The 26,621-nt window shown below is 40.2% G+C and overlaps 1 protein-coding gene across 6 annotated transcripts in view; it reads right to left on the bottom strand.

Moving 5' to 3' along the window:
- kcnh7 (potassium channel, voltage gated eag related subfamily H, member 7) overlaps positions 1-26,621 on the bottom strand; it is a 76,911-nt gene that overhangs the window by 38,964 nt on the left and 11,326 nt on the right. For all 6 annotated transcript variants that reach the window (XM_042228937.1, XM_014340432.2, XM_005943391.3 and 3 more), the window contains exon 3: positions 10,057-10,212. In XM_042228937.1, coding sequence (XP_042084871.1) covers positions 10,057-10,212 — 156 coding nt within the window. The remainder of the gene's footprint in view (positions 1-10,056; positions 10,213-26,621) is intronic.

Genomic DNA, 26,621 nt, shown 5'->3' with positions numbered 1-26,621 from the left:
GAATTAATGTTTGAGTGTTAGCAGGGAGCAGCCCGTCGCTTTATCTACCTCACTGCTTCTTCTACTGGGGTGAGACTGACAGGGAGGAGAGAGAAAAACTAACTTTAGACACAATGCCAATGTCTGTTTGGGTCAATGTGGTGTGTTTAAATTAAGTCTGGAGCCAGATGCTGATGCCAGAAGTGATCATTGGCATTTCATTTGAGATTCAGATTGGAAACTCCAATCTGGGATACCGTTCATATTCATTAGGATGAAAACAGGTTGAATCGGCATTCTCGTCTTTTAAAAGCGATTGTGAACAAAAGTCTGTTTCGTGAGAGCTCAGTTCTATTTTTCTAATCACACCACTGTAATATTACAATACTACCATGTTAGACAATTAATTGTGAAGCATTTCACAATTTTAAGGGCCAACATTGACTGCTAAAAGTGACATGTTATGAAAATAATGAACAATATTACTTGCCTCCAATTATTGTGCATGGAGGATAAGTGGACAATGTATGCCACAGCTCCTTAAATTAGTTAGTAATTCAGTCACACAGTCAGCGTGTGGTGAGAAAATTGCATGTACATTTAATTGTGGCACTGAAAGAGCCAAACGTTTCATGGATATGTTGCCCTTTTTGTGACTGCTGTTACTGCATGTACTGTATGCGTCTCTTCCCTCTTTACCCCTCCCGTTCCCTCCCTGCAAAATCTCACTGGCAGCTTTACACAACCAGTACAGTGGCCCTTGTTGCTATGATACCAGATAGTAATATTTGCACTGAATATTAATTGGGTCCTCAGATCCCCATGTTGGGGAGTGAAACATCTTGATGTAATGTGAGCATCATTCAGAGATTACGTTAGAAGCAGAAAGGGAACAACAACCCTCCATGCTGTGGTAAACGCAGGACAAAAACGATGGTGTGTCTTTTTGTCTCTGTCTTTTGTTCTTGAGCTTTTGCTGACATTACATAAAAAAGAGAGTTGTACAGCAGTTAATGTGTTTGCTAAGTGATTTGAAAGCAGATTTCTTTCACCTTAAGAGTTGTTTTCCTAGATTTCCAGCACAGCCCTAGTATTACTCACATGCTCTAGAGCAGGGGTCGGCAACCTGCGGAGCCGCACGTGGCTCTTTAGTCCTTATACTGCAGCTCCGCATGGTTTGGGAAAATATATTACAAGTATTTAGCTGAAGTGTATTTTTTGTATTCGTTCTTTTTAAACTTGTAGTTCTAAATTGGAAGATTATTGTGACATTGAAATATAAAAATAAAATCAAATTTTATTATTTTTCGTCGCTCAAAATAAGCGTCACACTCGCGGAAGCATCTTTCTTGTAGTCGTCGTTCCAACACAACAACAGTGTGTTTGGTTTGATTTGTAGACCCCGAAAATGGCACCGCGCTCCCACAATGCATTGCGGCGTGACGTCAACTCCAAAGCCCTATACTCGCCAATATAAACAATATATACAGTGTTATCTTCATTTTAGATGTCAAAAAGTATTTGCGGCTCCCAGTGTTTTCTTTTGTGTGGAAACCGGGTCCAAATGGCTCTTTGGGTGTTAAAGGTTGCTGACCCCTGCTCTAGAGGATAACATTTGTATTTCTGCTGGGTCCCAACTTTGCTCTCTGCTTATTTATTACAGAGGAAATTAGCCTGAGTTGATAGTCACGAGCTTTATTTTATTTATTTTTTAAGTCAGGCAGTTGCCATCGGCGTGTGAAAATATACCAGAGTGATAATCAGTAAAGGTCCCTGGCTGAATTTGAAATAGAAACACTATAGAAGTCAGTGATCAGTACAAAACCTCACAGAAAGAAAGTTCCCCTTAGGTGGGCTCCTGCTGGGTACTCAGGGTTCCTCCCGCAGTCCAAAGACATATGTTATATTCACTGGTCACTCTAAATTGGCTACAGATATAAAGTACACGAATTACTTAAACTGCGTGGACAAGGGTAGAAAAACAAGTAAAGAGGGAAACAAAGAAAGAAAGACTAAGACAGAGTCTTAGTAGCCCTGAAGGCTAATCCTGAATAAACTGAAAAGCCATTTCCCCAACAGGAATTTGATGAATCTTTCCTCCTGAGGAAAAAGATAGCTCATAAATAATTTCCCCCAGCTGCTCTTCACTTCCTAGGCTCATCACCACATTCCCCAATGCACAGAAGCCAGTGTGGTTGGTTACAGAAAACTATAGTGCGACTAAATGCTAAAGACAACACATAGCGCCATCAATCCACTAAATCTGCAATTCCTTGCTCGTTTTTTCCTGAAACCTATTCTGAACCTCCTGTTGTTCTACAGTTATAAACACATCATGTGGTTAGATTAGATGCTGAGCTGTAGTGGAGAGCTCAAAATAAATAGTGTCTAACGTGAAAATCTGGTGTCTAATGTAGAGATAGTAAGGAGACAAGCAAAAACCATTGTAACCTTTCAGCAGCATCATTTTTCTAACTTGAGATGCCTAGCATAGACAGAATATTTAGAAGAAGAACTGATATAGGCCTGGGCAAAGTAAGATAAGAGGTGAGACAATTTTAGAACTACTTTATTGTTCTAATATATCACAAGCAGACAATCTCACATTATAGGAATGAAGGTACCAACAGTCTTAAAAGACAACAAAACTGTGTGAGGCCTTGCTTCCCCTTATAACTTACAAAGTGTTACGCAGGTTCAGTGAAGATGAATATAATAGTTTTTGTTGTCAGGGTTACAACAAATGACTTTTTGTACACTGCAGTGAAGAGCACCAGGCACATCAAATCCACACACTACCTTCTCCAAATCGCCCTGCATGTCTTCACCACCTGCACTCATGTGAAAATGAAACACCTTTAATCTTGATTTTGGAATTAAATACAGTATCTGTTTGTTATTTTTTAAAGCTTTTATCTATGTGACATTTACAGTCACCCATAAGACAAAAATTACAAATTATTAACCATTCTCTAATTTTGATATCTGCTCTTTTGAACCTACTGACTATTTTATAAAATAGGCCTCTGGTTCAAAAGTACAAGAAGCTCCAGTGATGATGTAAAGAACACAAACTTTTAGGCACACATATGCTTATTTGACCTGGATAAGTTTTTAGATTTGTCACACATAGCAGACTTAATTTGAACTCCATCTGTCAAATTTGTAGAGATCACATATTTTATTTTCAATGTTCTGGTTTTAATAGTGTCAGCTCTCAATATACTGACAACATTTTCAACTATTCTGCTTCTTATCTTCCAAGTGATGCTCAGTGCTGGAGGAATTCCCTACTATTGCAACAATACTTGTGAATTCATAAGAAACACAATACACAGCATAGTGAAATGAACCATTTTGCGCACATTTCTGTGTGAATTTTGTGAATCTGTTAGTGGCTCTTCTCTGCTGCTCAAAGCAATCCAAGACGGTTGCAGAATGTATGACTCATCACTGGTTGACAGAGGGCAATTGATAAGCAGTGCCTAATGCATTCCTCAGATAGAGTCTAGATAACGCAATGCATGCATCATCTCCTCAGTAACAAGCAGTGTAAGGCTATTAATTAGAATAGTAACACTGTCTGTCTCACAGTCTTAAATTACATATTTAGCAGTTTTTTCATGAAAAATTCTGACAAAATTATTCATAATTTGTGAACATGACACAGGTTTCTAGAGCTTCTAGAGTTAAATGGATAAATAAACGAAGCACAAAGAAACCTATCCAGCATCGGGCCTTGACCCTATAAGCAAATCTGAACTATATCTGTGGAGGCACTCACTTAGATATTCAGACTGGAAACAGAGCTGGGAGAACTGCTATAGTGTTCAGACTGGGCCTTAGAAAAGTGAAATACTTTTCTAAGTGGGGGTGGGAGGTCATGGTTTGGTCCTGCCTTCGCTATTGTGGTTGATATGGGGGTAGGGACGGCCTTAGGGCGTCTGGGGAGTCCCTAGGGACGTTTTCCCTGGAGGGCCTAACCCGGGGGATGTGGCCATGACCTGGTTAGGGGCTCTGGTGGCTCTTAGATGGTGTTTTCCTTGTGGCTGCGTACAGCGGAGATGGGGGAGGGTCTGTGCTGGCGGCCGTTGGTTACTGGCCTGGTAGCCTGGCTGCCCCTGGGTGGGTCCGGGACGGGCGTGGAGGCTTGGGGGTCTGGGGGTGCTCCCCCCCCCGGTCTGGGGTGCTGGCTGGGCCTTGGGGGCTTGGGTTCTGGCTGTTGTGTCGCCGGAGCTGTGGGCGGGTGGGTGCAGAGCCCCTCTGCACCCACCCGTGTTTTAAATGCACTTTAGAACAGCACACAGCAACACTACATATGAGCGGGCGTAGGGAGGTTTGGGGTCTTCACTCACCCCGGTTCTGTTAGCCTGTTAGATCCCAATCTGACGGCCAGCACCTCCTCGCAGCTGGGGGGCTGGGAGGAGGTGCTGGCTGTCAGATGCGGGGCCTCCCTGCTACTGCAGATAAGGAGGTGGTCCGCTTGGTGCTGTATTTATTATGTTGCTCTTTTTTTGTTTGCGTTCCAGGTGATCCAGGTGTTTTGTTTGTTTTTCTTTCTTTCTTCCCCCCTTTCTCACCGTCTCTTGTCCCCTCTTTTTTTCTTTCTCTCCCTCTCTTTCTTTCATTCTTTCTCCCTGTCCTATCCCCCAGTCATGTCTGTCCCGTTTGTAGCAACTGAAAATAAAATAAATACATAATTATAATAAAGGTCAATCAAATGGACCAATATGGCAAGGTCATGATGATCCACTTGGTAAAATAAATCCGCTTGGCATCTTTCTTGGCCTTAAGACAACAATTCTGATGGCTAAAGATCCGAACGGGACAAAAAAAAAAAAGGAAAAAAAAGAAAAGTGAAATACGAGGGCCTTATCAGTCACATGCACAACAGCCAAACATGGCCCCCTGTCATACACACACGCACACAAAAGCTTGACTATAGCCTAAGCATGCACACTGTCATAGTATCATACATAAACATGTATATAAACTGTGTGTAAAGAACATGCATTCACACGCCACATGAAGCAAGGCAGTCTGTTCGAGTCCTCGTTCAATTACACTAATCTGAGGTGACCTTTGGTCTTCACGATGCTGCTTTATATGTCACAGACAGAAAATGGGGAAAGTGAAAAACTTTAAAAAAAGACAAGGCATCAAGAACACGTTCAAGAGCACAGCTGGGGAACGACATTATCCACTATTACACCGACAGCTCTGGGAAACCGAGGGACCCACAGCACTGCTCCAGGAGTTCATCAGGCCATCCTGAGCTATAATTGGTCCAGACCTTTGAAATGATAGCAGGCTAACACATAAGTGTCTGCTAAACGCTTGTGTCAACATGCCAAAGGAGCAGTCTAGCTGGGAATTTCAGCAGCTGCCCTCGTGATTACTGCTGCTAGTACAGTTGTAAGATTAAAAAAAAAAAAAAGAAAGTGAAAATGTAGCAGTCAATATGGGGATAAAAGTACCCCAGAGGTGTTTTTGCAGTAGTCAAGAGTACATGCAAAGATTAGCTTAACATGTCTGGAAAAACAGAAATAAGTGCACCTGAAAAGGGAATGACAAAGAAATACATAAAGAAGAATATAGACTGTACAGAGAAATAAATAGACAATCAGGGAATCAAGTGTAAAAATGCTGAAGTAGCCAAATAAAAGTATAACTAAGATGATTACAGTGTTTTGGTTCTGCGTCTGTGTCTGAGCTTTTTAACTTTCTAGTTATTTAAATATTCTATTTGGTCCCTGATTGGTCTAATGTGTTTGTGCTCATTGTAAACAGTTTGTGTTTTTGTTCGTCTTCTTTTTTTCTTTGTAAACTACATCCACAAATACTCAATAAAAATATTTTGAATAATGTGTTCATGCAGTGTTCTTGAGTCTGTTCTCCATGCCCTGCTATTCATCCTTTCCACTGTTCCCCAGCTCTGTTGTTTCCTAGCCTTAGTGTGTTTTCAAGTTTAGGTTTCAAGTAGTTGCCATTTTCTTTGTACTTTACTTTTCATTTTTATTCAAATGTGTCATTAGCTTTCAACAAGTTGCTCACTTTTTATTTCAGTCTGACTGTCTTTGCATCTGGTATTTGGGTTCTAACACTCCACTCTGCATGACATACAATTTAAACTGGTAGCTGACAACATCAAGAAACAGGCAAAATTTCTTCTGACACAATGCATTTGTGCTAAATTGAGTCATCTTAAAAGTAGAGAGAGTATCTGTCTCCCAAATAGGAGCTGATTCCTCAGTAGAGGGGCCTGATAGCTGAAGAGTATGCCTCCTATTCTACTTTTACAAGCTCTAAGCACTACAAGTACAAGTACTACCAGCCAGCAGTCTGACAGAGAAGCGCTCTGTTAGGATAATAAGACACTATGACATCTTTAAAACATGCTTAAATTCTAAATTTAACAGGGAGTCAACGGAAAGAAGCTAATATGGGAGAAATATAGTCTCTCTTTTTAGTCCCAGTTAGTACGCTCACTGCAGTATTCTGGATCAACTGAAGGCTTTTCAGAGAGCTTTTAGAGGGACCTGATATTAGCTTTTTAGCATCAATCTGAAACAGGATGTTTCTAATTTCAGCAATACTGCGGAAATGAATAAAGACAGTCCTACATATTTGTTTAATGTGCATAATGAAGGACATAAAATATACCACAAGATCCTTCACAGTGTTACGGCAGGCCAACGTAATGCACTTTAAAGTAATTATCTGGTTAAAACGGAGGTTGTCTGATTTAGTGACTATCTGAATTTAGAAGTAGGAAATCAGAGCTCATCCAGGCTTTTGTCTGTGACATGCCTGGAGTGTAGTTGACTTGTATCATTTGGCTTCCTGGATAAGTACAGCTGGGTATCTGCAGAGCAATTAAATTGAATCCAGTTTTTTCTAATAATTTTACCTAAGCGAATCATTTATCATATAAAAAGTATTGGTCCCAGCATTTAACCTTGAGGAACTCCGTGACTAACTTGTGTGTGAAGAAGAGTCCCATCTAAAAATTAGTAGATTTACATCTGCAAATATACAGGGAGTGCAGAATTATTAGGCAAGTTGTATTTTTGAGGAATAATTTTATTATTGAACAACAACCATGTTCTCAATGAACCAAAAAACTCATTAATATCAAAGCTGAATGTTTTTGGAAGTAGTTTTTAGTTTGTTTTTAGTTTTAGCTATTTTAGGGGGATATCTGTGTGTGCAGGTGACTATTACTGTGCATAATTATTAGGCAACTTAACAAAAAACAAATATATACCCATTTCAATTATTTATTTTTACCAGTGAAACCAATATAACATCTCCACATTCACAAATATACATTTCTGACATTCAAAAACAAAACAAAAACAAATCAGCGACCAATATAGCCACCTTTCTTTGCAAGGACACTCAAAAGCCTGCCATCCATGGATTCTGTCAGTGTTTTGATCTGTTCACCATCAACATTGCGTGCAGCAGCAACCACAGCCTCCCAGACACTGTTCAGAGAGGTGTACTGTTTTCCCTCCTTGTAAATCTCACATTTGATGATGGACCACAGGTTCTCAATGGGGTTCAGATCAGGTGAACAAGGAGGCCATGTCATTAGTTTTTCTTCTTTTATACCCTTTCTTGCCAGCCACGCTGTGGAGTACTTGGACGCGTGTGATGGAGCATTGTCCTGCATGAAAATCATGTTTTTCTTGAAGGATGCAGACTTCTTCCTGTACCACTGCTTGAAGAAGGTGTCTTCCAGAAACTGGCAGTAGGACTGGGAGTTGAGCTTGACTCCATCCTCAACCCGAAAAGGCCCCACAAGCTCATCTTTGATGATACCAGCCCAAACCAGTACTCCACCTCCACCTTGCTGGCGTCTGAGTCGGACTGGAGCTCTCTGCCCTTTACCAATCCAGCCACGGGCCCATCCATCTGGCCCATCAAGACTCACTCTCATTTCATCAGTCCATAAAACCTTAGAAAAACAGTCTTGAGATATTTCTTGGCCCAGTCTTGACGTTTCAGCTTGTGTGTCTTGTTCAGTGGTGGTCGTCTTTCAGCCTTTCTTACCTTGGCCATGTCTCTGAGTATTGCACACCTTGTGCTTTTGGGCACTCCAGTGATGTTGCAGCTCTGAAATATGGCCAAACTGGTGGCAAGTGGCATCTTGGCAGCTGCACGCTTGACTTTTCTCAGTTCATGGGCAGTTATTTTGCGCCTTGGTTTTTCCACACGCTTCTTGCGACCCTGTTGACTATTTTGAATGAAACGCTTGATTGTTCGATGATCACGCTTCAGAAGCTTTGCAATTTTGAGACTGCTGCATCCCTCTGCAAGATATCTCACTATTTTTGACTTTTCTGAGCCTGTCAAGTCCTTCTTTTGACCCATTTTGCCAAAGGAAAGGACGTTGCCTAATAATTATGCACACCTGATATAGGGTGTTGATGTCATTAGACCACACCCCTTCTCATTACAGAGATGCACATCACCTAATATGCTTAATTGGTAGTAGGCTTTCGAGCCTATACAGCTTGGAGTAAGACAACATGCATGAAGAGGATGATGTGGACAAAATACTCATTTGCCTAATAATTCTGCACTCCCTGTATAAAGATATGCGATGCAGTTCTTTTGCTACCATTAGTGTATTTTAATCACTGTAGTAAAAAAACTGTGGTCGGCCGTGTTAGATGAGCACAGACACCAGTCCAATTTCAAGATCATTTGACTTTCAGTGGTGCTATTTCTGTGCTATACACTCTAAATCCTGACTGAATCTCCTCAGACTAACCATTCCTTTGCAGATGATCAGCTAACTGTTTGAATACCACTATTTCAATAACTTTTAAAAATAACAGTAAGTTTAGAAATCCGTCTATAATTAAGGATCAATTAAGGACTTTTTAAAATAATGGTTTAATTACCACCACCTTAAAAGTTTGTGGTACATAGCCTGATAATAAAGATAAATGAATTAAATTTAAATTCGATGGATGGATAAAATTGAAGCATTAATGGTGAAACGTCTTTGAGCAGTCTTGTATAGGGCTGGGTATTGTCACTGATTTCTAGAATCGATTCGATTAGATTCCGATTCACGATCCACGATTTGATTCAATTCGATTCGATTTAAATCTGGGAAATTTTGCCTCAGAGAGCCAGAAATATTATAATTCAGATCAGTAAATTTACATATTTTTGTATCTATAAAAAGGAAGCTGACACTCGCAAGACTTTATCAAAGGTGTAAGCATCACAGCAGATGCCTTTGTGTCAAAGTAGCTGAAGAAAAACACAGAAAAACATGAAGGTGATTTTCCTGGCCTGGGATTTTATAAAAAATATTCTGCAGTACATCAAAAATGAAAGAAAACCATTAATTAACATATGAACATTACCTCTGAAGTTACAGCGGTTTTATTAGCGCATTATGCATTTTGCATAATTTTAAAAAGTTTACATTTGTTTAGAAGCCTATTGAACAGCAGAAATGAGGCTTTCTTTTCGGAAGCAAGTAAAAGGGAAAAAAACAGCGTCCGACAGCGCTGTAAACAACGGCAGACTTGTGCGTAACAAGCAAGTGAATAATGCAGAAAACAGATTTTTAGACGGGAAACTGTTCTTGAAGTATACTGAGAAAGAGAGAGAGAGCTGTGCATGAAGTGTGGTGGAAGCAAAACAGCAAAAGTCAGAGGGAATTCATGACGATGTTTTTGTGAAGCATAGTTTGGATCTTTTTTTGCTGCTGGTTCGGTCAATATTGTTTGGAGAGAGATGAAACTAACAGCTTTAGAATCAGCGCAAAAAAAGGCGTAGACACAAAGTGCGGATCAGTTATACTAAAGTGAAATATCAATTATAGCAGACAGCAGCATGTGCAACGTTAAGATTATAGTAGGTCTCTAGTATATTTATGTATTTCTAATATATGTCCACCTTTATACATGTATTATTTCTAACACTATATTTACTTAATGGTACAAACACAACCAGATTTGGGGAACGAATAAAAGCTCCGACCAAATGTCACAGACGGTCGTCTAGCACCGACCTTCTCCTGCCTGGGCCTTGCATGTTTTTACTCACATTGATCAGCTTTAGAAGGTGAGGTATGGTTTAGTCTCTCCAGCGAGTCACTGCTGCCTTCATCCAGGATGTAATCAAAGTTCAGGATGAACATCATGACCACACCCTCCTCGTTCTTCACAGGGATGATATGGGTGGCACAGAGGAAGTTTGAACCTAAGCAAAAGGAAATCACAGTTAGAAAGAGTTTTCTATTTGATTGACTTAACATGTGAGCCAGTGGCAGATACAGAATCTCGAAATTATGAGGCCCAATAAATCATTGTAATTTTTCAGTCTGAAGCAAAATGTAAAACCTGATTTAAACCCGACACAGCAGGTTTCTAGACATTTTGACCCTGGAGTTTTCCATTAACACCCTTTGACATTCAAGCATCTTATTCCAGATAAAGCTGCTCACACAGGCAGGTCTGGCAGAAAAATGAGGGTGAAAAGGTCAACAAGGCCTTTGAGAGGAAACCCACTGGAGCTCAATGATTTTATACATACAGACATGCGGCAAGTGTCCTTCACAGTTCAGTACAGTTGAAACATTGCAAACAGCTTACATCAAACCTAACATTAGCAGATTATTTAAATAATGTATCCCCTTGAATAATGAATAATTTCTTATTCATGTAACAACCATGAATATTTTCACAGCAGTTCTCATGGAAGGAAAAAAAATGAGGCCCAATTACTAGAGTTGGCAATGGCTTCACAGTGGGAGGTAATTTAATACAACCCTGCTAGCTGCTAATGCCTCACATCTAAATGTTCCTAATTGATCAAATAGGAAAGAGGTGAACAAAAATAAAGCAGATATAGGAGACAAAATTGTAGACCATTCCTACCAGCTGACTTGTCCTAGCTTCAGAAAAAACCCTCAAATAAACAGAAAATATGATTGTTACATTTTTATTTTTAGGTTTGATTCCGTCTTTAATCCTACTCTAGGCTTAAACAGTAATTGAAGTGTTGCCAACATTAGTAAAGCTGTAGTACAGGAGCAATGAACAAAAATGAGATGCATGTTTATGTTTTAACTAATAAACATAGACATTGTTGGAAGATGCTCTCTCACACACTAGACTTGAAATCCTGGTATCACTATTAGGCTATTTATAGCTCACCCAGCAGGCACCCAGCCCAGATCGTTTCTTTTCTGGGGGAGCATAGATGCACTGCTGCTCAAACACCCTAAACTGCGATTCTTACTCTGCCTACAAAAGAATTGTGGATTACCACTCACTTTCTTATATCAGGTTCTCAAATGCTACTGTGCAGCTTTGTAAACCAAAGTAGTTCACAAGGCCTGGCTTTGATTTATGTTTTAGGAAGTCCAGATTTTGCAGGGCTAAGCAATATCCAGGGCCTAACAGTATATCAGTGTCACCATGGGTGGGTTTAAATATTCATTTAAATCTGGGGCGGGGGGGGGGGGGGGGGGGGCTGGGAACGACTACCGTGCTTCCTGTGACTACAGTGTCAACACTGTAGCATTGTAGCTTACAGATAATACAGAACATAAAGTCACAGCAGATGGTTGCCTCTTCTTCACCCTAGTTCTGCCTACTCACTCACAGGGAATGACCAGATTGCTAGTGTTCCCTCTCCAGTTCCGTACCTTTACCTTAAAATGACTCTTGGTGTAAACCGGCACTATATACACACATATACACACTACACTATGAACACAGCATTGACTACAGAGTGAGTATTAAGAGAACAGCATTCTGATATAGCAACTATGACTTGAGGTAAAAAAAGAAGCTTGTTTTGAATGACAACTGAAGCAAGCACTTTGGCGACAGTGGGAAGGAAAAACTCCCTTTTAATAGGAAGAAACCTCCAGCAGAACCAGGCTCAGGGAGGGGCGGCCATCTGCTGCGACCGGTTGGGGTGACAGGAAGAAGACAAGATAATCCACATAGTTTAGTTTGCATTCAACATACTTTTTAAAAGCAATTTGAATCAGACTTGACTGTCAATTTTATTCACACGCTCCCCATACACTTATGAAATAACTACCCAGAAGATGGTAAATGGCCTGTATTTGTATAGCACTTTACTTAGTTCCTAAGGACCCCAAAGCGCTTTACACTGCATTCAGTCATCCACCCATTCACACACTGGTGATGGCAAGCTACATTGTAGCCACAGCTGCCCTGGGGCGCACTGGCAAAGGCGAGGCTGTAGGACACTGGCACCACCGGGCCCTCTGACCACTACCAGTAGGCAACGGGTGAAGTGTCAAATCAAATCAAATCAAATCAAATCACTTTTATTGTCACATCACATGTGCAGGTACATTGGTACAGCACATGCGAGTGAAATTCTTGTGTGCGAGCTTCACAAGCAACAGAGTTGTGCAAAATACAATAACATAAACAGGCAAAATATACGAATGGCTAAATCTGAAACTAATAAATATATGTACAATATATAATAGTATATGCAAAAAAAAAAAAATTCTGGATGTGTATACTAAATGTTTTTCTACGTGTGTGTGTGTGTGTGTGTGTGTGTGTGTGTGTGTGTGTGTGTATACACATATTTTACAAATTAAATAGAGTCAATAAATAAAATATATAAAAATATACAGAGTTGAGACATGTGCAAAACAGTGGCATTACTGTACAGTATGGAGTGCATAATGTTGAAGTTCCAGTAGTGAAGCTGAGGTGTCTATGACGTGTTCAGCAGTCTGATGGCCTGATGGAAGAAGCTGTCTCTCAGTCTGCTGGTACGGGACCGGATGCTGCAGAACCTCCTTCCTGATGGAAGTAGTCTGAACAGTTTATGGCTGGGGTGACTGGAGTCCTTGATGATCCTCCCCGCTTTCCTCAGGCACCGCTTCCTGTAGATGTCTTGGAGGGAGGGAAGCTCACCTCCAATTATCCGTTCAGAGCACCGCACTACTCGCTGGAGAGCTTTGCAGTTGTAGGCGGTGCTGTTGCCATACCAGGTGGTGATGCATCCAGTGAGGATGCTCTCAATGGCACAGTGATAGAAGGTCCTGAGGATGCGGGGGCTCATGCCGAATCTTTTCAGTCTCCTGAGAAAGAAGAGGCGCTGCTGCGCCTTCTTCACTGTTTTGTTTGTGTGTACTGACCACGTAAGATCCTCAGCCAGATGTACCCCAAGGAACCGGAAGCTGCTCACTCTCTCCACAGCAGCGCCGTTGATGGTGATGGGGGTGTGTACTTCTCTGCACCTCCGGAAGTCCACTATCAACTCCTGTCTTGCCCAAGGACACAACAACTGAGACTGTCGGAGCCAGGGCTCGAACCGGCAACCTTCCAATTACAAGACAAACTGCCAACTCTTGAGCCACGATCGCCCCAGAAGAGTTACCAATATGGCTGCCAAGTGGTAAGTCATGCTTCTAGAAGGACTTTGACGTTAGCTAGAGGGATTAAATCCTGACCTACACAAATATACACACATTATTAGTGGAATATTTTGGATATGAAAAGAGTGCATCCAGATATTATTGTGTACTTGCCTCATACTGACAGATTCAGTTATTTACCCCAACTTAAAATATGAACTTCAATCAATGACTTTGATTTTAGCTTTCATCTCAGCTCAGATATGTTTGTCATTATAAAAATACAAATGCATCTGTTGTTTTTATCTCTTTAAGCACAAGGAGTAGCACTGACAGTGATAAGCATCCTATAATTTGACTCACTTTGTTTGCAAATTAAAATCTTCTCCGTCTGTCTCCATGGAAACAACTGAGCGCTCCAAAGAAAGTTAAACTCACTGCACCATTCTGTCATCAGTACAAAGTGACTTCAAGATGTTTTTCAAATGATTATCTTTATTCATCTGCCAATATACAGGGTGTTGAAAGAAATTTCCCTTTTATGGCAACAAACAAATGGAATAAATCATTTAGATGGGCATTTAACAGTGTTTCCACTGAAAACACAAACACCACCCAGCCACCTATCATTAAATTTTTTCAGTTGTAGTTTTGAAGAAGTGTCTGAAGTTGTACAAATGCACATTTGCATAGACTAACCAAACATGCAAAACAAATCACATGCATGCACACAGATGCCCTCACATGTGCACAACCATACAGTGCTGTGCAGAAGTCTCAAAGCATTCTATCCATCAACGAACAAAATCCAATAAAACTTGCTAAATATTATGTAATGGTAAATGGCCTGCATTTGTATAGCGCTTTTCTAGTCCCTAAGGACCCCAAAGCGCTTCACACTACATTCAGTCATTCCATTCACACACTGGTGATGGCAAGCTACATTGTAGCCACAGCTGCCCTGGGGCGCACTGAGAGAGGCGAGGCTGCAGGACACTGGCACCACCGGGCCCTCTGACCACCACCAGTAGGCAAACATGGGGTTAGTATCTTGCCCAAGGATATTTGGCATGCAGCCAGGAGGCAGCCTGGCAGACCTTCTGATTAGTGGCTGACCTGCTCTGCCACCTGAGCTACAGCCACCCCATGTAAGTATAACCATCACTCAAGACCATGAGAAAAACATCTTATTCATTTCAAAGTCAGTCTATGGCATAGCAACAAAATCCCAGCACGTGGTAAGTCAAAGAATTATCTTCAAACATAAGGCGAACAAAGGGCCCCACACTAAACACACCATGCAGAGATTATATCAAGAGACAAAAGACAGTGAGCCAGTCTAAAATCCAGAGACCTGTGGCACATTTTCCAAGATTGAATAACTGCACGTGTACCCAGGAGAACTGGAGATGCTCACATCAAATATAGATAGTTATGATTTCATTTTTATGTGATTAGTTGACTATACTATATTATTTTTTAACATACAGTACTTTCCAGTACTTGTAGTAAATTCGTTCACAGTACAGTACAGAGCAGTCTATAAAAGTAGTGCTTGCAGGGACAAAACCCCAGCCTTGAAATGGAATCTATGTGTGTACGTGTATGAGGGACTCTAAAAATAAGCTGCTTGGAATCCATAGGCATTTATAATTCATAAGTGTCAAGTATTATATTCTAGAAAACATAATGGTGACTTGGTGACAATGGCTTTTTTAGGCAACATAAGAATGAGAATGGGTTTAAAGCTGTGTGTATGAAGAAGAATAGAAGAAGAAGAAAGTGATGGGAATTTTATAAAAACTTAAAGTTTGTTAAAAAAAATCAATATTTTGTTTATTGTAATAATTTTTCATGTGATCTCATGTCATATACTTAGCAATGGCTCAATTCAAATACAGTTGAATATGAAAAAGACAATGGGGTAGAGAAGTGCTTATAGTTTCTAAGCCATACGGGGGCACAAGGACACTGTGATCTTTTTGTCATTACTTCAGTTGACGCATGTGTTACTCGGAGTGGAGTGACCAGTTTTAATATGGGTTTAGTATTAGTTTTAAACCTGCATAAAAATAATAATTCTACATGAACTTCTTTTCCCTCTATCTCTTCTGGTCATTACTCCCTTACTCCTTCATGTCTCTTAAATCCAGACTCCTTTTTTTTCTGTTGGTTTATTCCCCTTAGTCTTTATTTGCCTGCTCTCGTTCTCTGCTCCTGTCTCTGCATGTCTTTCTTCCTGAGAAGAAAGAGAGCTGCCCAGGTTCTCTGCAGGAAGGCCACCTGACGCGTTATAAACGGACAGATCAGAAAGATTCCCGACACTGCTGCTGATGCAAATTTCTGCCCATCTGCCTGTGTATCCTGCCTCAGAGGAGTGTGACAGGCAAACACCGATACACATACATGCATGCACACACTCACACAAACAGAAATAACATTTACATTTCTTGCGCGCACACTGGCAGTGAGACAGCCAAGCATGCGCACAAAAACGCTAATGAGGTCCACAGATCTCGGCTCAGCACACTCTGAAACAGCCACAGACAGACACTGGCTCACACACATAAACACACACAGTCACTCACACACAGCCTGCCGGCAGCATTAATTAGCAGAATGTTCTCTGTCCAACTAAATCTAATACGCAGGCAATGGAGCTGCTTTACATGGTGCAGTGTAATGAGAGAGCACACCTTTGAAATTCTCTGACTAAAACAACTTTAGTCAGAGAATTTCTGACCTGAATATTTATAAGGACAAGCAAAGCAAACACAGTTAAATATCTCCATTTAATAGATCGGGTGCCATCTCTACTGCTTTAACAACAGATTTAGAATTGAAAAAAAAAATACCCTTCAAACTTAAAGAAAGTGTGTGACTCAGCATCAGCCCTCCCATGACACAAATTTACAGTCATGGATGGATGAAGTGAAACAGAAACACAATCTGTTCTTTTCTAGTCTCTAATCCTCAGAGAATGGTGGATGGAGGAAAGTGCTGACACACAGTTCATGTAAGTGGCAAAGAATCTCAAACTTTGGCAAGGTGAAAGTGATCTAATGCGCACAAAACTGCCTATCATCCCCATAAACAAGATTCTTGAGCCAAACTGGAGGGAATTCTATATATATAAGCAGCGTGATAAGGCTACTGCTTTGCTAGTGTTGAAACTGCTTGGTGTGTCAAGGTCAAGCCTTAAGCCTGAGAGGAAACGTGGGTCTTATTCATTGAAACATTTTCCACTCAACTTCATTTCCTCGCTGACAGGGTGCAGTTAGGAAGCTACCTGGATTAACAGAGCTACCTAGTAATCTTTTGCTAGACAGATGGCTCGGCAGGATGGCAGCACAGTGTGTTACCAAGTGTATATGCAGACTACGCCAAATCACAGCATGCTCTTTAATGTTTTCAGACCAAAGCCACATTGTATAGCATTATCATTTTTGAACATAACTACTCTGGTACAGTGGGGAGTCAGTGTCCATTCTGATAAAAACACAAGATTAAAAAAAAAAAAAGGTAGTTCGAGTAATGCAAAGTCACCTCCATGCCAGTTTTTGTACTTGATGTCTCTCCAGTAACCTAGATGACTGGTCCAAGCAAAGACATTACTATGAAATTAACACAACTGTGCATGAGATAAAACCGGCATTCATCTCAAACACAGTGGATAAAGTTGATATTCTGGATAACAGACACGTTATAGACACCTTTTAGTACACAAGACTCCCGGGAACCTTAATTTGACCTCAAGGTTTGGCCTAACAACAGGAACACTAATGGAGCAAAGGACAAAGTTCAGATGAGGGTAGTGTCTTATATTGCATTGATACACCAATGACCAACAATTCCAACAATGTCCTTTCATTACAGAGCTATCCAATACATGTCTCTGTTCAACACAGTTCTCTCAGTCTGTGCCTCACTGTCATGATTCTCTTTCTCAACTTATATTAATTACACCATCAAAGGTTGTGCCAGTTCAAGCTCATTTTAAGCTTGAGGGATCACTGCTCTGCTCTGCTGAAGGGCATTACCTCCAGCCGAGCAGAGCTTTGAAATATCCTTCAAGAAGCTTGGAGCTCTTTTCCTGAAGCCTACTTAAAGAAATTACAAGAAACCTTGCGTAAGATATTTCAGGCTCTATTGAAGAATAAAGGTGGGCGTTACAACTTATTGACTTTCATAATCTCATTAGAATTGTGCAAATTCTTTTTTTCCTTATATATTGTATTTCTATGCATGTTTCAATTAATAATATCCCATTTCCCCTATTTCCCATTTTCGTAGCAAATCATTAAGAAATCAGGGATATCTCAAGACTTTTTCATAGTATTTTATAGTGTAAAATTTTTGTTTTATAGTCTAAAAGACCTGGTACTTTAATTATATTTAGTGCTGTACAGGACATGAGATGTCATTGTATTAATTTCACCAATTAAAGAAAATTTACTGATTTCTTCAATTTTGGTTTCAAAAAGGAAGAGAGTTGGCAGTTCATTGGAAAATAACTTGTCAGCCAAGCAGGCAGTAGAGCTATCTTAATCCTTAATGTTTTCTTGGCTGTTTATCTTAGCCTGCTGAGGAAATAACCTGAGTAACCTGTAGGAGTGTTAACCCACTACTGAAATGGTAGCTGTTCAGTTAACCCTGGTTGAAAAGTTATAGCTCCAAAAAACCAAGATGGCAATGGCCAAAACACAAAACCCAAGGCTCAGCAGAGGTCAACAGTCTACGCTACTGGAAGAAATATTCAATTTTCTTACTGAGGTTTTGCAAACATGTGGTGACAAATAAAGCCGAAGTTACATAGGCCTAGAGATTAGTCTGTGACCAGCTACCAGAAACCACTGATCATGAGGGAAAAATTAGTGTTCCCTAACTATTTGCTGGAAGTTGATGACAGTCATTGGAAAAATAATTGCTAGAGCCCTAGTCAGCGGTCAGCAACCCCCTGAGTTTTACCTCTCACTGGGAAAAATGTGTTGCACAACTCCACAACTGTTTTCGATTGCTTTGGTCTCTAGGACACTGCTATGGTCGCAGTTTGAAGGTGTTGGACTTTTCCACAAACACTGCACAGCTATTCCCTGAGCTGTATGGAAACTGTGAATCTGCAAACTGGAAAGGAAAACCATTTGGCTTCAAAGTGAAAGTGTCTTTTGAAACATGCTGGCTGCAGGCACAACTTTTACTTTAAAGAATTGAATTTTTTCAAATTCTACTTCTACTCAGCTAATAATTAGTGAGTATTTGCAGACCAACATAAACAACCATAGGCAGCTGTGGCAACTGGCTAGTAGCCAAAGTAGTCAAACAACATCTTATTTTCCACTAGCAAAGTTTCAAGATAAAGTAGTCCTCTTAGGCTACGTCCACACTAACACTAAAACGGTGTCTTCGTCTGAAAATACTCTGCGTGCAGCAGGGGCGATTTTTCAGTCTTTTTCTAATTGCCCTGTCATAAAATGTAATATTTCACATATAACTGAAGCCTGTAGAAACTGAGATGTGGCTCTTGGGTTGTTTGCAACTTCTTGAGCATTGCTCATTCTGAACAAGGGTGATGCGCAAAGCTGTAGTAAAAAGTGTTGATGGAGATGTACAGAGAAGGTTAAAAAGAGGTGCTCTGTCTTTGTGGATCTAGAGAAAATTAATAATAGGGTGCAAAGAGATGAGCTGTGGCTGTGCTTGAGGAAGTCAGGAGTGGCAAAGAAGTATGTGAGGCTGGTACAGGACATGCATCAAGACACTGAGATATAGTGGGATGGGATTACATCAGAGCTGCCCTTCTTGTTCGCAATGATGATGGATAGGTTGACAGATACGATCAGGCAGGATTCTCAGTGGATTATGATGTTTACCAATGACATTGTGATCTATAGTGAAAGTAGCGCGCAGACGAGAGCCTGGATAGGTGGAGGTTTACTCTGGAGAGAAAAGGAATGAAAACCAGTGGAAGCACGACAGAATATGTGTGTGAATAAGATATGGGACAGGTGGAAAGGTAAACATAGAAAGAGTAGAGATAGTGAAGGCAGATGAGTTTAAATACCTGGGGTCAACCATACAAACCAATGGAGAGTGCAGAGGTGAAGGAGAAAGTGCAGGCAGGGTAAAGCAGGCTGATATGAGTGTCAGCGGTGATTTGTGAGAAAAGGATAGCAGCAAGAGTAAAAGAGAAGATTTACAAGATGATAGTGAGACCTAATATGACATATGGATTGGCGACAGTAGCACTAACAGGAGGCTTGGTTGGAGATGACAGAGCTGAAGATTATGATTGACACTGGGAATGACCAAAATGGACAAGATCAATTTCATGAAGAAATGAGTACATCAGATCGACAGGTCAAGTTGAGTGTGTTGGAGAAAAGTTAGAGAGGAAAGGCTGTAATAGTTTGGACATGTTTGGACAGGCATAGTGGTCATACGGGACAAAGCATGGTAAATATGGTGCTACCATGAAAAGAGGAAGATGCATGGATGTGCACAACATTCAAATGAATAAAAGAAGGATATGAAGAGGGTTGGTGTGATAAACAATTTGCATAGCTGAACAAAATCCTGGTATCTTTATTATTAAAAAAACAACAACAATCCTTTGTAAAAAACTAAATTAGTTAGGTAATAGAAATTGCTGAATGTGACTGTGTACCTGACAGTTGCACAGCAGGAGGAGTTCCAGTTTCAGGATGCTGGAAATTTCATTCCATTTCCACTATCAATAATTAAAAGAATGCAGCTGAACGTACACTCATTCACAGTGGAAAGGTAACTAAATTTCAACACAAGCATACATTTATCTCTGCAGTTTGATCAAGTTCTTCTTCTTGCTGTCTCTCTCATACACGGATACACACACACAGTTGCTTAACATCTGTTAACTGGTTATATCTGACTGTTATATGGGAATCTTGACAGCCCTCACTCGGAGAAATCTCTGCCAGCACCATTTAAGTGAAAATCATTTTAAATGGAAAACTCTACTTTTTGCCTTGGTTTGATAGACATGGTGTGTATGTGTGGGTGTATGCAGTTATGTTTGTATGTGAGCATAAATGAGTGATAATAATGTGAGCTGAGCCTCGAGTAGTTCTGGTGTTACACTACCTCAGGGGTTACAGTGACACTTCCCTCCTTGTTTCCACTCTCTATGTCTCTGTAAAACGCTCAACTGTGAGCTTTTTCAGTTCGCCACAACTAATTGTCATCAAATCAAGTTATCCAGGTCACTCTTTAACCCTGTCTCAGCAAGTTAGAATGTGTTGGAGTCTATCACTGTTGTAGCAGTAGTGTCTTTTATTCAGAAAGTGAGAAAAGCAACATGGGTGTAGGAATGACGGCGACCTGTGTAAACTGCAAAGAGCACAAATTCTCATTTACAGTAACAGACAAGCCACTCAATCTGATGACTCCACTCAAAAACAGAAGATGGGTGAAAAGATGCTGTGATTCCATTAAAGTATTAAAGCTAAATGATTATAAATGAGAAAGATTTAAAAAACAAGCCTATGCTTCTGGAAATGTAACCAGCGCTTCCCACCCCTCTCCCGTTTTCCTTTTTCCACTGAGAACATTTAGATGTACTCGGAACTGTGTACTGTGTATGTCTGCTTTCTATTCCAGAATTGAATGTCATCAATGGCAGCACAGGGCCTGGTGGTTTGAGAAACTGTCTCGTAGCACAGAGGTCACTTGTCAAATCAAGAGAAGTGACTCAACATCTATATGAATAACAGGTACACATTATTTATAACTGCAGAAATATCCTCTGTTATTATTCATAGAAGAAAATTATTTCCATTTATCCCCTGCCAGTGGTAAGGCAATGACAGTCTTGGAACATAATTAAAATCTAATGTAATGGCATATCATAAATATATTCCTGGAAATTAGCGATGGAGTCATAACATCCCATAACATCTCCTCTTGAACAGACAGGAGATGTGAGTGTTAAACATTGTGATCACAATGACAGAGTACAGCCTTGTTAGCATGAGGCACAATGACTTTCAAAAGGACCTGATAATGGTAGGAAGACAGTGACTAAAAGTAAAATTTGAATCAGAGGATCAATGCATTCTGTCTCAGCATTTATATAAGAGACACTTCATAATGAGTTTAAATCACACAGTATAAAAGCCAAACTGCAGGCTGAAGCAGATAAACTTTATTCCAAATCTGAGTCATGATGCAGAACTGAATACAAGCAACTTAATTGCCTTTTGTGTGCCTGATTGTGGCGCAGATTCATTCAAGGTCTTATTTTATGAGCCCCTCCTCAAAATGTAAACCAGCAGTGTTTACCATGCATACATAACTATTACAATATAGTGGTGCAAGGAGTCAGCTGACTCCTGCTTTGCCATTTTCAGTAAACAAGTTTGTCTTTCTGTTCCTCTTTAAGTGTCAGGGAAACAGAGTTACTAAACAGTAAACAACAAAAAATTAGGAGCTCAGTGCCAAAGTTACAGTAGGTAGTTTTTATGTCTTTACTTTATCTTTCCAAACTCAGTGCTACTGCACCATCTTGGACAGACAGATGGTTTTTGTAGCTGATGTGACAAGCGCTTCAGATGCTACCAAAAAAGGGACAACATCAAGCATGACAAAATTAAAGCATCTGCCTGTGCTGATATGTTTCTGTCACTGCTGATCAGAGATGGAGCTGAAAATTACCCACAACTGCAGAGTACTTCAGGGTTTATTACAAAAACTAGTTGCTGTCGAATCTTTTATCTGATATTTCCTTGGTATTGTTTCTATCCTTGGATCGGGAAAACTTGGCTTACTGCTATTGACAGATTGACAGACTGATACTAAAATTCCATTATGATGTGTGAGGGTTTAAAAAAGGACCCAAATTCAGAATCCGGAGGACAAAGACAGGATGACAGCTAAATACAAAAGACACTTACAAAAGTAACTTAACTTCCACAGCATGTCTTTGTCCTCCCCTCACAAAAACTGGTCACGACAGATGGACGTCCCTCCCCCTGCCAGGTTCTGCTGGAGATTCCTTCCTGTTAAAAGGGAGTTTTTCCTTCCCATTGTCGCCAAAGCACTTCATCAAATGGATTTTTCACTGTTTTCTTTGTATTATTGTAGGGCCTTTACTTTACAACATACAGCCTCTTGAGGCAACTGCTACTGTGATTTGGCACTATATGTAAAAAAAATTACTGAATACACGAACAACTGATGAGTGACTTTTAAAATTTGTGGATATCCTGTGTTCATGTGGTGTATGGGTTACTGTTTACAGTATTATTACAGCACGAGAGTTTGACTGAATGTGTACTGTTAGAGCGTTCTCACTCCCGAGGCGTAACATGTCGACGTTTTGTCACATCCCGCGGCGTTCCTGAGGAACGCGAAAGGAGTCTTTCGGCGTTCTTATGGTACGCGGCGGGTTATGGCTGGAATCCAGTGCAATGACGCTCCCGCGGTAATAGACGTTCCAGCCCTGTATTCCAGCCCTAAACCTAACCTTATCCCTAGCCCTAACCATAACCTTATTCCTGACCTTATCCAGGACTTTAATGATGTTAAATAGCGTGTTTCTAAGCGATTTGAAGAAAAAGAGCGAACATGTGTAGATTCAGTCCAGACGGTTCTCATATTTCCTCTTTTTTCCGAGGTCGTCATTTAGGAACGTGGTGGGTAGCCGAAAACGTAATATGGTGACAATTTGTCACCTAGTGTAAAATGTTACACTTTGGGAGTGAGAACGGGTTGGTACTGTGCACGTGAACCTTTGAAGAATACCTTGAAGAGCCAGTTAATGATTGTACAGTTAGGGCTGGGCAATATGGCCTAAAATTCATATCGCGATATAATTTCAAGCATGTGCGGTAATGATATATATCGCGATATATTCTTTTGTACTGTATAAGGTATTTTCCACACTACAAGGCACACGTAAAATCCTTTAATTTTCTCAAAAATAGAGAGTGTGGCTTATGTATGAATTCTGGTTGTGCTTACTGACCTCAAACCCGATTTGGGCGTGCAGAAATCTGTTAAAAAATGTTTTAGTACAACTTTGGTAAGCCGCACTGCTTGATGGATTGTCAGAGCATTACGGCTGCCATAGTGAGGAGCTTCGCGGAGTAATCTGGGTCCAAAATTCCGTCCCTTCAGGTCCCAAAGTCAAACTCTTTTACTGAGAGTAAAAAACAGTCTAAATTCTTTAATCTTTAATAAAATCATCAGCGTTGCTGCTTTACCAGGTGTAACAATTAAGTTTAACATCCAGGCATCCATGAAAACAGAATTTATTAAATTTAACGGAGTTAGAAGTTAGCAGGAAGTTAGCTCGCTAGTTTCCACCTAAACATGACATACTATGTTCTGACTGAGAGATTTTTGAAACTAATTAAAACGTACAGCTCTGCTACCACTTCCGACATAAATGAAGAGAGAAAACTAAACAGCAGTGGCGTTTGCAGGGTTACTGAAGTTGGACTACCTAATGTTGTGCTACGTGATTGCTAGCGACACAGCTATGTTAGCATAACATTAGCACAGTGAAGCTGGAGGATGAATGCCAACTTTTTTTCCACTCGATAAAAGTCATTAATGAATCAATGTTACGGAAGTGGAGGAAGCGCAGTTTTTGGCTTTCCCCATATTTCAAAAGTGCTTCATCTCTTTGCTATGACTGTCGGCATATTTTGCAGATGATAATGGCTGTAGCCGCTGCGACGCTTTCAACCAAAACAGGCGCAGCTTGATGACATCATCAACATGCACTATCGCGATAAAGCGGTATAGTCAAAATCTCTATCGTTGGCCAAATTTATATTGTTTCTATCATATATCGTTTCTATCGCCCACCCTTATGTTCAGTCACTTTTTTCTTTTAGCCAGTTCATAACCAAATACTGGTTCGACTTTGTCAGACAACTAAAAATAGCGTTCACACAATATAGTAATGCAACATTTGCTAGAAAACATACAACAATATCTTATGAGGACTTCTAAGACTAAAATTTAAAAAAAGAACCCATAATTTCTTTTTTAGCGTCATTTAGCATTGCAACAATCTGAACAGCATTGGTCATGCTTAACTGTCTAGCAAGAGCCAAAAGAATAAGAGACAACAAAGACAAAATACACAGTACCAACCTTGATGTAAATAAGAAATACATGCATGATGAAGAGACCTCAAATAGACGAAGTTTGGGAAATGTCAGACTTGAACTACTGCGGTCTAACACCTTGATAATGTCAGATGTCAGGTTTTGTTGACATTTGTACAGTTGTGATGATACATGCCACTAGCTTTAGGCTGTCCCCCTGCCTCTAAGGGTTTGTTGATTGAATCCCCATCAAAGTGGTCCTCCAAGGGTAGCAGAATACAGATCCATGGCATTTAGTGATAGGGTGCAAAAATGCGTCAATTCATGGAAGCAAGTGATTGTTGTGGGGCTGGGATTGTGTCTTGGGGTCTTTGTTGTGTTTTTCAAGTTGTTCCTTCTTTCTGTTATGTGGGAGATGCAGTTGAATTTCAATGTCCAGGTGTGAGGGAACATAAGATCCAAATTAAGGCCAGGACATGAGGTTTTTCAGAACATTTCATTGTTTCCCTTCCCTGATTGTTGCAACAATCCAAACAGCACAAAATCCAGTGAATGAAAAACTATAACAGTGACAAAAAATGAATGGCTGCTCATTCACAGATTTGCTCTTTGCATATTCGTCTCTGAATGAGAGAAAATCTGGGATCAGGTCTGAAATATCGTTCATGAGAAATATGAACGACTGAGTGGAGGGGGCAGGGTTAAATTGGCAGACCCACACTGTGTGATTCTTCCGTGCAGTCAGCATTCGTAGAGCCAACCTGTTATCTCCTGGACATCAGATGAATGAACGGCATCTCTGCACATGGAGCTGCTGGACAGGAGATGTGAGCCCCTTAATAAAACAAGAACGAGCAGAGACTTGTGGGGAGGGGGAGGAAAGCCAAGTGTTTGAGCCTGAATGGGTTGGGGGAGGGGCCGTCAGACTGCTTACTGTCTGTTTGCGGTAATACTATCACATAAATGCAGTGAGTGTGGGCTTAATTCAAAGATACAACACCAGACTGACCTACATTTATTCACTGGCACTGTAAAGCCCTGGCTTTGTAATAGATTTCATTCATACCAGTTAATTAACTAGTATGTGTGACTGATATCATAAAATTCTATATGTGGGAAAATGACAAAGCTGTTGACATGTCCAGAGCAGCGTGTATAGCTTTCTGCTAAAAGTTTGATTTATGAAAGTAATTCTTCTCTTTGAAAGAATCCAAAAATGTCAATACCTTAATGGATATCAATGAAATAAAACAGTGAAACAAAATAGAAACAATGGAAGGATATTAACTCCTTTGCAACCTCCTAACAACTAAAGAAAAAAGATCAGATTTCTTTTTTTTTTTTTAAATATTGTGTTGATTTTATTCTGTAGATATTAATGTCTACAACTATATGTATAGCATTGTACTTCATCTGACATGTCAGTGAGAAGAAAAAAAATGGTGTCTGCTGCTGCAGTGAAGAATGAACTAACAGGAGCACAATGGAGGGGAGGGATGGTGAAGGAATACGTTATTGATCCGAATGATCTTGTTACACACTAAGTGAAAGGTTTCATGAATTTTAATACAAATAAGAAGACAGAAAGGCAGCAAATCATTTATCTGTCTGAGGCCATGCTATTTTCTGCAAAAGATGACTGGAAGAGGAGCAGATCTTTTCATCTTTGTTGACAAAGGCTGCATTTTGGACCTTTATCTTAGCAAAGTGCTGGTGCTCAGTAGTGCCTTACAGAGCTACTAGTGTGACATTGGGCAAGTGATACTCAGCTTGTGATCAACCTAGTCAGGTCTGTCACGGGGGACAACTGTCCAGCTATTCATTGAAATATGGTTTGAAGATGTTACACCTATATGTACCATCATATAAATGCTTTCCAGGGCAACAAAGTTCGCATTTTGCAAGTTAAATTTTTGCAGTTTTTATCATGTGGGCTTGGTGTCAGTCTTTGTAAATGAATTTAGTTAGTTATTAAGTTATGACTCTTACTCTTTTCATTATGGGGGAAAAGGTGAGTATTCCTGCTGAGTAGATTTGAGTCAGATTTACAATTTCTGTCAATTTGTAACTGAAATACACATTAATTTAAACAGATATTCTAACATTAGACGTTATTCCTATATTACTACCAGTCTGCTTTCACAATTCTAGTGTCTTTATAT

Source organism: Haplochromis burtoni, unplaced genomic scaffold (genome assembly GCF_018398535.1).
Source record: "Haplochromis burtoni strain Fernald_Lab_line unplaced genomic scaffold, NCSU_Asbu1 Contig_368, whole genome shotgun sequence".
NCBI classification, from domain to species: Eukaryota; Metazoa; Chordata; class Actinopteri; order Cichliformes; family Cichlidae; genus Haplochromis; species Haplochromis burtoni.
Note: the sequence above shows the minus strand (reverse complement) of the source record. Positions and strands in the feature narration are given on the sequence as shown.